This window comes from Bufo gargarizans, chromosome 10 (assembly GCF_014858855.1).
Source record: "Bufo gargarizans isolate SCDJY-AF-19 chromosome 10, ASM1485885v1, whole genome shotgun sequence".
Taxonomy (NCBI): domain Eukaryota; kingdom Metazoa; phylum Chordata; class Amphibia; order Anura; family Bufonidae; genus Bufo; species Bufo gargarizans.
Window position 1 is genome coordinate 55,216,486 of NC_058089.1, and position 13,897 is coordinate 55,230,382.

A 13,897-nucleotide genomic window follows, 5' to 3' on the forward strand; every position below is an offset into this window, starting at 1 on the left:
TACTTTTAAAAGGTCCTCTTTAAGCGCTCATCCACTGTCTTCTGAAGCCATGGCTGAAGTGACAGAGCAGTACGGACATGACCCCTGACAGGCAAGACCGGAAATAAACTGGTAGCTGCCAGCCTCTGCATATTGTTATCGTCTATGGCAAGTAATGGTCCAGTTCATGTGACCTTATTCTGGAACCCTACAGCTAGGAATGATTGCCGATGAAGTTTACAGTTGTCTTTTTGTTCAATTATGTGGTTCTCATTCTCAGTTTATTTTTGTTTTTCCAGATTTTAACCCTTTTGCCTCGATTGCGAGTTATTAAAACATGGCTGCCCATGAATCTGACGTTTGCAGCCATGTAAGAGTTGTAGTCAGAGTCCGTCCTCCAAACGAAAAGGAGAAAGCGGCCAATTTTACCAACGTTGTGCAAGTGGTTGATAAGCACATGCTGGTTTTTGACCCAAAAGTCGAAGAAGTGAATTTTTTTCATGGCAGGAGCACCACCAATCGGGACATGACCAAAAGGAAAAATAAAGATCTGAAGTTTGTGTTTGATTGCGTCTTTGATGATAATTCGACTCAGCAGGAGGTTTTCGAACAGACCACGCGGGTTGTGATCGATGGGGTGTTGAATGGATATAACTGCACAGGTAGGTATCATAATGTTGTTTTTAGTGATATTTTAAAGAGCACCTCCAGGGATCTACAATATGGATGGCCTAGATCAGTTATTGAGAGCCAAAACCAGGCGTGGGTCAAAAACACTGAAAAGGTGCAAATCTTTCCATTATACCTTATCTCTGTGTAGGCTCCACTGGTTTTAGCTGTGAACTTGGCGGCCATACCTTGAAAGTTTAGCTGGCCTCATGAAGGCAATGCCATCTGGTGCACTTAAAGGAGTTGTGCAGCCATTTATATTAATGGATAGGTCATCAATATATGATCGGTGGGGGTCTGACTCCCGCCACCCCTGCTGATCAGCTCTTCAAAATGACACTGCGCGTCTTCTAGCTTGCAGGGGCGGAGAACAATCTAATCCTGAAAAGAAAGTAGCGCTCGTACGAGGGCCGTCTCCTCTTCAAACAGCTGATAGGTGGGGGTGCCGGGAGTCGGACCCCAACGTAGGGCTGCAGCTATGTAATAAAGTATATCTACCGATTACGGGGCGCTGCCGACACTCCAGAGACCTTCTGTCTTCTTCTTCACGCTCTGCACTGTTCTTCTGACGTCACACAGTGTTAGATCATAGTGCGTACTTACATACACTACATCCTGATCAGGATCCAGTGCAGCGAGGGGCGGGCCAGCGTGAGACCATCGAGCGTGAGTAATAGCAAGCTCTTCACTCACGCTCCGTGGTCACGTGGCACAAATTTTTGATAGAAAAAATTTGAATTGAGTATTTTTTTGTTTGTGTTAAGTTACTCAATTTAATTGAGTAATCGTTTCAGCCCTACCCCAACGATCAGATATTGATGACCTATACTGACGATAGGTCATCAATATTACTGGCTGCACAATCCCTTTAAGTCTGGAATATGACATTTTTTCCTACTTCCATCTTCTATGTCAATAGTGACTAAATAGTAGCAATCTACCCAAAGATTTCAGTCGAACAGCATGTCCTTTTGAGCAGTGGACGCTTTCTGAGGAAGCCTCCGCCCGGCAGTGTATTATTGTAAATAAAAGATCGCTTGCTCTGCGCGATCCAGCGAAGGGCAAGGGGGAGCATGAAAGGCTAACCCATCATTTCACCCAGGCAGCCCCCCTGATGTATGTCCGGGTTCAGCTCTGAACCCGGACAGCCCCTTTAGAAGCCTTAGCCACTTCTGTAATATATCCTTCGGGAGTGTTGTCAAATTTGACCCTTTTTGTTTTGTCTCATTAGTTTTGGCTTATGGAGCCACAGGGGCAGGCAAGACTCACACCATGCTGGGCTCCTCAGGACAACCTGGGGTGATGTATCTCACCATGATGGACCTGTACAACCGAATAGAGAGCTTGAAAGAGGAAAAGGTTTGCAACGTTGCTGTTTCTTACCTAGAGGTTTGTATGGTTTTTACGTTCTTTCTGTCTTCCTCTTATGCGTTGGTTACATCCGCGTTAGGCACGTGTTCTCGGTAAATCAGTTGGATTAGTTCTGGTCACGACGGTTTCTGAAGATCCTTGCTCAGTGTTCTCTGCTATGTGTTTGGAGAAAATTGTGCTTATTACAAATCTTTTTTTTATATTGTGTTTGTGTCTCTTGTGAGAATGGAGCGGGTCCTCTTCGGCCCTTTCTTTTTAGTAGCAATCTATAGTAGCGTTCTCTCTGGTAATTTACATCAAAACAAAATGACTGTATTTCTGAAAACCAATCTTTACTGTTCAATGTTTTCTCATCACAGTGTATGGGAGGTGTAAGCCTCTCTCAGTGCAAATAGCACATGATTGGGTTGCAATCAGTACAGCAAATTAGATTATTCTAGTAAATACCCTATTTGTATCTTATATGTTCCTTTGAACCTGCATTTGGAATAGGTGTCGTTGATAGAGCTGTTTCATTACCTTTAATACAGTTACCAGTCGTCTCTGATACTACCTGAGCCCTTATTCCCATGGCAGAGCTGCGCACACAGACCATGTACAGTACTGCAGCGCACAGCTCCTAGAGGTTCCGCTTTGTGGCCTCCCTGCATTGCTTCTGGGGTTGTCTCACTTCAGTAAGTGGCATTTATCATGTAGAGAAAGTTAATACAAGGCACTTACTAATGTATTGTGATTGTCCACATTGCTTCCTCTGCTGGCTGGATTCATTTTTCCATCACATTATACACTGCTCGTTTCCATGGTTACTAACCACCCTGCAATCCATCAGTGGTGGTCGTGCTTGCACAATCTAGGAATAAGCACTGGCCTATGTGCACTCACACGGTCCCGGTCACCAGAGAGGCTGATGCTTTTTCCTATAGTGTGCAAGCATGACCACCACTGGTGGATTGCAGGGTGTTTGGAACCATGGAAACGAGCAGTGTATAATGTGATGGAAAAATTAATCTGGCCAGCAAAGGAAGCAATATGGATAACAATACATTAGTATGTGGCTTGTATTAACTTTCTCTACATGATAAATACAACTTTCTGAAGTGAGACAACCCTTTTAAAGGGATTCTGTCACCAGGATTTACGATATGTAGATATTTATATGTGCCCATTAGTCTTCATGCAGTGTTTACAATGATGCCTCTGTCTATGCTCTGTGTGCCTTATATTCTTATAAAAAGCGATCTTATTCATATGTAAATCACCTCTGTCAGGAGCCCAAGGGGTTGTCCCACGATCTCCTGGAGCCCAGCCCCGCCCATCGATCCGGAGCCCAGCACCGCCTACTACTTAATTTATTCACTGCACTATCCTGACGTCATGTAATCTCTGCTCCGTAGTCTCGCACAGGCGCAGTGGAACTGTAGTCTGCGCCCGTGCGGACTACTGCTTCAACTTGTCCACTGCGCACGCGCCGGCTCCCTGCGCACCCCGATCGGACCGAAAAAGACTCTTTCTCTGCGCAAGTCAGTCCTAGGCGGAGGAATCTTCTGGCAGCAATCGCTCCTTTTGACAATTTTGACCGACTTGCACAGAGAGAAAGTATTTTCTGGTCCGATCAGGGAGCCGGCTCATGCGCAGTGGACAAGTTGAAGCCGGTGCCAGTAGTCTGCACGGGCGCAGACTACAGTGTCCACTGCGCCTGTGCGAGACTACGGAGCAGAGATTACATGACTTCAGCAGTGGCGTCGCCAGGGTGGGCCATGGCCCCCCCTACATCACGCTATGCTCCCCCAACTGAGCGGCTGCAGCCGGGCACAGGGAGATGAGCGCTTCCATTGCGCTCATCTCCATAGTCATCTGCCTGTGCTGCGGCGGGGCAGGGGAGGGAGAGGCGTGTCCCTTCCTTTGATAGGCTGCAGGCCAAGTGTTGCAGCCCCCGAGCCCCCGGCCAAGTGTTGAAGTGGTGTCCGAGATCCCCAAGGGCCAAGTCAAGTAACTGTAAGTTTTCATGTGAAATATATTTATTATACACATATAGCCTACACTGTGCCACACAATGTACAGTATACCTCTACACTGTGCCACACAATGTACAGTATACCTCTACACTGTGCCACACAATGTACAGTATACCTCTACACTGTGCCACACAATGTACAGTATACCTCTACACTGTGCCACACAATGTACAGTATACCGCTACACTGTGCCACACAATGTACAGTATACCTCTACACTGTGCCACACAATGTACAGTATACCTCTACACTGTGCCACACAATGTACAGTATACCTCTACACTGTGCCACACAATGTACAGTATACCTCTACACTGTGCCCCACAATGTACAGTATACCTCTACACTGTGTAGTCTGTTCTATAAGCACCCTTGTTCTGTGGCGGCGGACAGAAAATAATCTGGAAGTGCCCCTCCCGAGACCAGGCTCTGGATCTGCCACTGGACCGCTCACAGGAGTGTACATTTCTTCTAAACTGTAATCCCTATCCTCTGACCTGCAGAAATCAGCACTCGCTCGCTGTAGCCTGGCCCTGTTACCGAAGCTAGCCGAGTGGTGTAAGGTTAAGGTACTAGTAGAGATGAGACGACAGGACTTTTCTTCCCTGTTGCGGTTTTAGGTATTGGGTAAAGTATCGCAGCATTTGTAAGCATACTTGTGTAAATGTATCGTTGTTATAGCTGCCCCCCTACTTTTGTCCTGGCCCCCAGTGTGCCCCCCCAAAATTTGAAAGCTAAAGACGCCACTGGACGTCAGGATAGTGCAGTGAATAAATTAAGTAGTAGGCGGTGCTGGGCTCCGGATCGATGGGAGGTGCTGGGCTCCAGGAGATCGTGGGACAACCCCTTGGGCTCCTGACAGAGGTGACTTACATATGAATAAGATCGCTTTTTAGAAGAATATAAGGCAGACAGAGCATAAACCGAGGCATCATTGTAAACACTGCATGAAGACTAATGGGCACATATAAATATCTACATATCGTTAATCCTGGTGACAGAATCCCTTTAACATGGCATACCTTAAAAGGGTTGTCTCACTTCAGCAAATAGCATTTATTATGTAGAGAAAGTTAATACCAGGTCCTTACTAATGTATTTTGATTGTCCATATTGCCTCCTTTGCTGGCTGGATTCATATTTCCAGCACATTATACATTTTTCATATCATAAAAAAGTTCCAGAACACAGAAGGGATGTGTCTTAAAAAACAAACAAAAAAAAACGGGATCTCCAAGACTGGGTCCTCTCTACCACTCGTGGCGCTGCTTCTGCCTCTAAGTATTTCAAATGGGCAATAAAGAAGAAACAACTAGCCGGACTCGCCAAAAAGTGGATGTTCTTTATTCCAGATGCCATAAACATTCACTGTGACCTGAGGAAGCGCTAAGGCGCGAAACGGACGTCACCACGAGCTACTTGCCTGCGCTATTTGTTTGTCCGAAGCTAGCCGAGTGGTGTAAGGTTAAGGTACTAGTAGAGATGAGACGACAGGACTTTTCTTCCCTGTTGCGGTTTTAGGTATTGGGTAAAGTATCGCAGCATTTCTAAGCATACTTGTGTAAGTGCCTGTATTGGTGAATGTTTATGGCATCTGGAATTTAGAACATCCACTTTTTGGTGAGTGACGCCTAGTTGTTTCTTCTTTGTTATACATTTCTCATATCCATGGCCAGGACAAGAGCTGCTGCACATGAGTGCCTATGCATGGTCCCGACCACGAGGGAGGATGGTGCTTAGTGTGCAAGCACAGCCACCACTGCTGGATTACGGGGTGGTCGTAGGATAGTAATGAGGTCCTGTGACTGCTGTTTCCAATCATGGGGACCTAAAACAGCCCAGATGGGAGCTGTCAAGATGGAATGGGGTTAACACAGGTTAATGTTTTTGTTTTAACCTACTGTTTAATTTGGCTGTTATGCTGCTTAAAAGGAACCTGTCATCAACTTTATGCTACCCATACTAATGGCAGCATAAAGTACAGACATGTGAGTTGATTTTAGCCGTCTGTCATTTAAAAGTTAAAAGTAAGTGGTTGCTGAGAACCAACATCACAATCATTGCAGACTGGGCCTGAAAGAGTCCCGGCCACCTGAGAAGAGTCCTGGTTATTCATGAATTCCTGCTCTCCTGCTGATGGCTGACAGTCTTCTACCTAGATTTCTCTCTAGAACTGTCAGTCATCAGCAGATGGGCAGGAGATTATGAATAACCTGGACTCTTCTCATGTAGATTTGACTCTTTTCCAGGCCTAATCTGCAATGATTGTGATGCTGGTTCTCAGCAACCACTTACTTTTAGCTCATGTGTGATACACCGCCGGAATCAGCATTTCTGTCACTAATTTACGCTGCCCTCAGTGAGGTCAGGATAACGTTGATGACAGGTTCCCTTTAACTGCTTTAAAATCAGAGGTACAGTATGTGCCCATAGTAATCTGTGTGCCATACAACTTAAAGGGGTATTCCGGTTATAACAAGTTATATAACTATAAGATCAATGGGGTCCTATTGTTCGGACCTCCACCAATCACGAGAAAGGGGGCTCCTTACCTTGTGGAGCCCCCCATGAAATGGACAGAGAGGCTGATGAGAAAAGCACGTCACCGCTCCATTAATTTATGCGAAAGGTTTTGATAAGCAGTCTGTCTAAAATCCTGTTGTTCTAGTTTTAATTCCAGACTATATACAAAATCCAGAAATTGTGACCGTTTCTGGGATATCCCAGAATAAGCATAAAAATAAAGCAAGTTGTTTTTTAATTCTTATTTTGGGGGGGGGGATTATTTAGATGTCTTGATTTTTCTTGATATTCTGCATGAAAGCCTCATTCTAAAGCCTCCTTTATTTTCATAGGTGTACAATGAGCAAATCCGTGACCTACTTGCAAATTCTGGTTCTCTTGCCGTACGAGAAGATGCTCAGAAAGGAGTAGTAGTGCAAGGATTAACACTACATCAGGTATGTGTTTAATAAGACAAGGTTTTCTTGGTGCTGGTGAGTTGCACCTAACTTTCACATATTCAGGAAAGTCACAACCGTTACGTCTTCCAGAAATCCTCTTTAGCTGGCCATACACTTGAGTCCATGGTCGGCCACATTGCGGTTTATCAGTCCTCCGTTTTGTATGCCAAGCTAAACTGGCCAACCAGAGAGTCGGTTTTCTTGAAAACTGACTCCCTGTTCCTTGAGTTCAATGGCAAATGATCAATCAAATTTAGCCGATCATGTCATAAGCATGCAGTTTCAGCCGAGAAGAGACCACATTTTTCAGCATGGCCGATTACATTTCCAGCAGACAATCCAGCTATTCCAGCCAACTTTTAGCACATGTGTATGGCCAGCGGTAAACTGGCTATACATATGAGATCACTGTCAACAGAATGTTCCTTCAGCTGACCACGGTCCCTACAAATCCCCCAATACACGGGAAAGGAGTGAAAGAGTCGGCCAGACACCTGACAGACAGTTTAATCCCCAAGAACAAAAGGTTTGGACACATTGAAATTGAACATGCCTGACTACTCTCCCTCGACATCTGCCATCGGGGGACAGTTCAGATTCCCCCTTATACATTAATTGGTCGGTCAATGCCACCAAAATCGTCTGGTTTAGCCAACATACCTCTAATGCGTATGGCCGGTTTTATTCCTGAAAAATAGGTAAGATCTTATCCCCATCACTGATGCATGGAAATCCAAACATAGGGGAAAGGGGTGGTGCTGTCCTCTCATAGTCCATTCGAGCAGTTGAGATGTACCTGTCAAGATGGGATGCAGAGGTTAAGGTCCCTTTAGATGGGACAATTCAGCAGGTGATTGTCGAGAAGGGAGAATTCCTTCCCAGCAATCGCCTGCTCGTCAGTGGAGGAGACCGATGCATTTACATGCAGCAATCTCCTCTGCAGTATGAGGAGCAGTGATAGCTAATGCCATCGCTCGTCTCCATACAGACTCGTCGTTTGCCAGTAGCAGAGCTGTTTAGACACCATGATCTGCTGCTGGCAAATGACTACTTAGGTGCCTGCACAAACGATCCAATTACCCTACGAACCAGGCACCTTTACACCGCCAGATAATCGCTCATTAACGATTATCTGGAGGATTCTTGGCCCGTGTAAAGGGCCCTTTTAGTGAGCGACAAAGAGAGCTAATGCATGTCTGGCTGTGTCATGAGGACTCGGTGAGGGGCAAGTCAACACGTACATCTATATCGGATTAATGTCCCTGTAATTATTACCAACCATTATCAGGACTGTTTAAAGCGACCCTATAATTAACTGGGGAACAAACAGAAGACTTACCTGGTGACCTCCTTTTCAGATGCAGGTCCTCTGATTCCTGGGCTCTTCTTCTGCCAACCAAGATGGCCACACCGCTTCTCAGACTACCTGATGCACGGGTCCTGCTTGTCCAGCCCTTCTCTTGGATTATCCCGCACTAATCACATGAGCAGTGCTGGCCAATCCGAGGCAGCAGGAGCAAGTGTCCTAGACTACCAAATGCACAGTATGCATCAGACAGTCTGTGAAGTGGTGCAGCCATTTTGGATGGCAGAAGAGCCTGGGAATTGGCAGATATGCCACTGAAAAAATGGAAAGGAGGCACCAGGTAAGTGTTCTGTTCCTTCCCCAGTTAATGAGAATTTATTTTTCTTGAACTCGAGTGTCTCTTTAAAGGACTGATTATAGATCCCATTGTACTGATTGCTAATGGTATAAGTGTTTTTGTTCTACAGTACATTTTATTTCTTGTTTTTAGTACTTAATTTTACTTTTACCGTAGCCAAAATCTGCTGAGAATATTCTCCAAATCCTTGACTATGGGAATAAGAATAGAACTCAGCATCCCACTGACATGAATGCAACTTCCTCCCGATCACATGCTGTATTTCAGGTGAGTTAAAAATCGCTTGGCATTAATATGTGCAGAGGGATTTTTAGGGGCGCTTCAGTTTTTGAGTTGTCTTGTGTTTTTTTTTTTCTTCTTCTTAGATATACTTACGACAGCAGGATAAAAGTGCCAGTATTAATCAAAATGTCCGCATTGCCAAAATGAGCCTTATTGATCTGGCTGGCTCTGAACGGGCAAGTGCCACCAATACTAAAGGTGAACGATTACGAGAAGGCACAAACATTAACCGCTCCTTGTTGGCTCTTGGAAATGTAATTAATGCTCTAGCAGATCCAAAGGTGAGTAAACGGACTGAGGGGCAGTGGGTGGTGCTTACAAGAACTTTATGGCAGTTTTCTAGAACATAAAAGTTACACATTTTGGCAAACACTATATTTGCATATTTTTTTCTTTGCTAAGTGCTGAGAAATGTTAGATGGGAGGGAAGGAGACACCCGGAGTGCAACAGATTTACCATCATTTATGCCAGTAATCACTATAAAATATAATGCACACCTACTCCTGCTAGATATCTGGTGCACGAACATATATAAATGTATTAAAGCTGTCAGCAGATTTGTACCTATGACACTGGCTGACCTGTTCCATGTGCGCTTGGCAGCTGAAGGCATCTGTGTTGGTCCCATGTTCCTATGTGCCCGCATTGCTGAGAAAAATGATGTTTTTATATATGCAAATGAGCCTCTAGGAGCAACGGGGGCGTTGCCATTACACCTAGAGGCTCTGGTCTCTCTGCAACTGCCGTGCACTCTTTCCTTCTAATTGACGGGGCCAGGAGTGATGATGTTTTCATTGCCTGCCCCTGTCAATCAAAGTGGAGAAGGCGGCAGTTGCAGAGAGGGCAGAGCCTCCAGGAGGAACGTCAATATCCGTTGCTCCTAGGGGCTCATTTGCAAAAATTACATATGAACATGGGACTAACACAGATGCCTTCAGGTGCCAAGTGCACATGTAACTGGTCAGGTAGTGTCATAGGTACAAATCTGCTGACAAATGCCCTTTAAGAGGTTTGCACAAGCACAACTGACAAATATTGGACCGAAGACTGATTTATGAGATGAAAACGTGGTATCTATGTGTGAAAGGTCCTGGGAGGAAAGTAGTGAAGCCAGTTCTATTACAGGGTCTGCTTGAACCTTCAACAGCTTCACTAATTTACATTCATAAACAAAAAGATGTGATACATGACTTTCACCAGTCTTACTACTTTTATATAACCCCTGGCACATCTGATGTTTCCTTATTCTAGCCTTTGGGGTTATTGTGGAGGGACTGAAATTTCCGTGAGGATTTCCATGTTGATGGTGCCGCTTTCTAGAATGATAACCAGGTTCTTCCATGATCTTCATGTGTCTGGATGGTGTAGGAGAGACATTGCATTGATTTATGGTTCGATTTCTGCTTTGGAAACATTTAGAAAATCTGGCCTTTTGTCCTTTCAATATTTCTCCTCAGGATTACCGCATTTTTTAGCACCTAGCTTCAATCTGTGGCATGTGGGAGGGGCATAAAAGACAGATTGAAAAAGTTTTTTTTAGCCACATGAAACTTCAAAAATTGGATCAAGTCATGTGGGATAAATGTGTGATGTCTCATGTTCGATATGCCAGTTATTGCTACCTGTCGCAAACTGAGAGGGACAGAATCCTTCAACTGAGACGACCACCCTGCAATCCTTCAGTGGTGGTCGTGCTTGCACACTATAAAAGAAAATTAAAAAAAGCACCGGCCTATGTGAGCTCCCACAGTCAGTCTGCGCGTATCACCGAGTGTCGTTATTTCCCCTCACAAAGTGTCCATTTACTTCCTTTTGTCTGTTAATAAAATGTCTCCGCTCTGCCATTACAAGTCCCGGCTAACCCGGCAAAGAGCTTTGCGTGTCAGTCTTCAGTGTCTGGTAATGCTAGGACTACAAAGGGGAGATTTCTTTACATTTGTTTTTCTTGCTTTTAGTTCTCTAAATGTGAAATGTCCTCGAAAATAGGCAGGAGCGGTAGTAGTAGTGCTGGCACATGTTTTTTTGCCATGGGTGTATTGAACAATGTCAAGGTCTTATGTACCAGTTAGACCATTTCACATACCTATACTACTATGGTTTTTTGTTTTTTTAATGTGGGGTAGAGAGGTGCATTTATTGGTAGGCATTGTTTTAGCTAGGCATGGAACCTGCAGGAACCACACAGATTTCCAGCCAAAGGATTTGTAATCTGCAGGTTGACCACAAAACTAAAGCGACACAATATGGCTAAATGTGTCATTTGTTTGCCTTCGTTTTGCACTTTGTATGTTTTGAATGGTTTTTATGTTTTCTGCTAACTTTTCGGACATTTTTTTTTCCTGATAATGTTTCTGTCACTGAAGCTTGGGTATGTGTAGTGTACATCTGCACTGTCAAAAGGGTAAATGTTGCCTGCCTGTGTAGGGCACGTCCTGAAAATCCAGTTTGCATTGCAAAGAGTGAAATCTGCAGCATAAGGCCTCATGCACGCGACAGTTGATTTGGTCCGCATACGAGCTGCAGTTTTGGCCGCTCTGATGCGGACCCATTCACTGTCCGCATCCGTTGCTCCGTTCCTTGGCCCGCGGACCGCAAAACACACCGGTCGTGTGCATGAGGCCGAAAAAGAAGCTCTGCGGATTTCGCAGGTAAATTTCCTCAGCGTGCGGATAAGATTAGGTAAAAAAAAAATCCACTTTGTTACAATTGTAAATGCTGTGGATTTTCCGCCCACAGATCTGCAGCGGACGATCTGCCGCATATACACCCTGTGTGAAAGTATTCACGTCCCATTGATATGGCTGTGAAATTTATAAGTGGGGGTTTGGAATCTGCATCGGCAAGTTATATGTCATTTCACAATATGGCTTCCACACCGAAGCATTTGGTTAGCCACCCATGGTTTAGGTACATTGAATGGGGCATTCACATGACCATATCAGTTTTATAAAAATCGCGTATCCGCAAAACGCTGATATCAGCCCTGTGCATCAGGCATTATCCCCTTCCACAGGTCCCGCACTGTGTAACAAATGCAGCTTCCTGTCCGCAAACGGACAAGAATAATACATGTTCTACTTTTTTATTTATTTTTTGCGGGGCCATGGAGTGGTCATATGGTGTACTGTCTGCATCTTTAGTGACCATATTGAAATGAATGGGTCCGAATCGGATCCACAAAAAATGCAGAACAGATGTGGACCAAAAATAAGGTCCTGTGAATGGACCCTAATCCACATGCAGACCCACGGCAGTTGTAGGTACAGATTAAAGCAGCAAAGGCCAGGGAGTGTAGGAGCTGGGAGCCAGCATTGGGAAGCAGGTAAGTATCCGTTCCTTTTAGTTGGGCCTGCGAGTGGGTATACACCCGGAAATATATGGAGGCTCTCAAGCTTTCCTAAAGGTGCCAGGTACCCCCGGCAGGACTGGTGCCTGCCCAAAAATAAGTGTCTTTAACAGCAGGCGACCCGGGAGACCATTGACACATTATGTATCTTCATGCGGTGCACCTGATGGTATAACAGCATAAGTGGTATGATAATCATATTTCATGAATAGACTTTTGGACTGCCCGTCGTTTATGCCCTCCCTTCTCCTGAAATTTGCCGGCACCCAGCCTCTGGACATTATTCGTTGTCTGGCAGGAAGAATAAACCGGACCGTTTTTTTTTTGTTTTTTTTTTGGGATATGGACTGGTAAATAGCCCTGTGGCCTTTGGCCCACTTCTTGGACTCCGTCGCGGGGACATATTTTCGTTTTGCTTTTTCTCCTTATTGCTCATATTTCCGTGTGACGGCACGGCAGCTATTTGATATCTTCTCTTGCTGTGTGGGGCTTTTGTGTGTGGCTCATGATTGTTTTTTTTGGTTTTCTCTTTTTTTTTCTATTCCCCTCTTTGTGTGTGTGAGGTTGTAATAGGGAGAGGATAGGGAGGGGAAGGGACGAAAAGATGCCACCAAAAAACTACAGCAGAAAATCGGTGGGAACCTCCTCACCGGGTGGGGGAAAAGGGAGCAGTACAGTAACTGGCCTAGAAAAATATCTTAAATCCCCTCCAAACCCAAAGAGTAGGAGTGCACTACGGGGGAATAAGGAGGCCCCGAAAGACGGAGGTGACCCATCCGTCCCAGACGAATGCCCCGGGGCTGAGAGTAGGATAGGGAATGGAGGAGGAATGGAGGAAAGAATAAATTCAGTTGATAAGAAACTGGGAGAAATTTTAGGGGCGGTACAACAGTCAAATCATAGCTTAGAGGATCTGACCACTAAGATCGCTTCTGCTCAGGCTGACCTCTCCCTGATCAAGGAGGAGATGAATAAGGTGAGGGAAAAGGTTAAGGAGCTGCAGACATCCTCAGGAGTGATGAGGAGAGATATTGATGGGATAAATAAAAGAGTAGAAGCTTTAGAAGGTGAAAAGAAAATCCTGCTAGAGAGAGTTACCACAATGGAGGATAGATCCCGGAGATCAAATATGAGATTAGTGGGATTTCCGGAGGGGGTGGAAGGAGAAGATATAACCGGGTTTATCCAGCAGTGGCTGGAGGATAGTTTTGATAAAAGTACCCTGTCTAAATGGTTTTTAGTTGACAGAGCACATAGAATCCCGGGAAGACCACCGTTAAAAGGGAGTCCACCCAGGGCCATCTTAGTTAAAATCTTAAGCTCCAGAGATAGAGACGTAATAATGAGGGCAAAAAGGAAGATGCAGACAATAGAGTACAATGGCCGTAATATAGAAATATATCCAGACTACTCCAGAGCAACGCAGGAAAAGAGACGTGAATTTAGAGAAGTAAAGAGGAGGTTAGCAGCCGCCCAGTTACAATACTCCTTGATATATCCAACTAAGTTACGCGTAATATATCACGATCAAGTTAGTTTCTTTGGATCTCCAGAGGAGGCCGCCGAATGGATGGACTCCAAGGGAATAGGATCATGAGATGGCCTGT

At 44.9% G+C, this 13,897-nt stretch overlaps 2 protein-coding genes across 2 annotated transcripts in view; one reads left to right on the forward strand and one right to left on the reverse strand.

Annotated features, from left to right (window-relative positions):
* METTL15 (methyltransferase like 15) overlaps positions 1-13,897 on the reverse strand; it is a 285,871-nt gene that overhangs the window by 242,706 nt on the left and 29,268 nt on the right. The gene's annotated exons all lie outside the window — the stretch shown is intronic.
* The window catches only part of LOC122920060 (kinesin-like protein KIF18A), a 72,219-nt gene that overhangs the window by 25,506 nt on the left and 32,816 nt on the right, over positions 1-13,897 (forward strand). The window contains exons 2-6 of the mRNA XM_044269271.1: positions 279-641; positions 1,880-2,037; positions 6,890-6,994; positions 8,818-8,928; positions 9,027-9,224. Coding sequence (XP_044125206.1) covers positions 317-641; positions 1,880-2,037; positions 6,890-6,994; positions 8,818-8,928; positions 9,027-9,224 — 897 coding nt within the window. The 5' untranslated portion in view covers positions 279-316. The remainder of the gene's footprint in view (positions 1-278; positions 642-1,879; positions 2,038-6,889; positions 6,995-8,817; positions 8,929-9,026; positions 9,225-13,897) is intronic.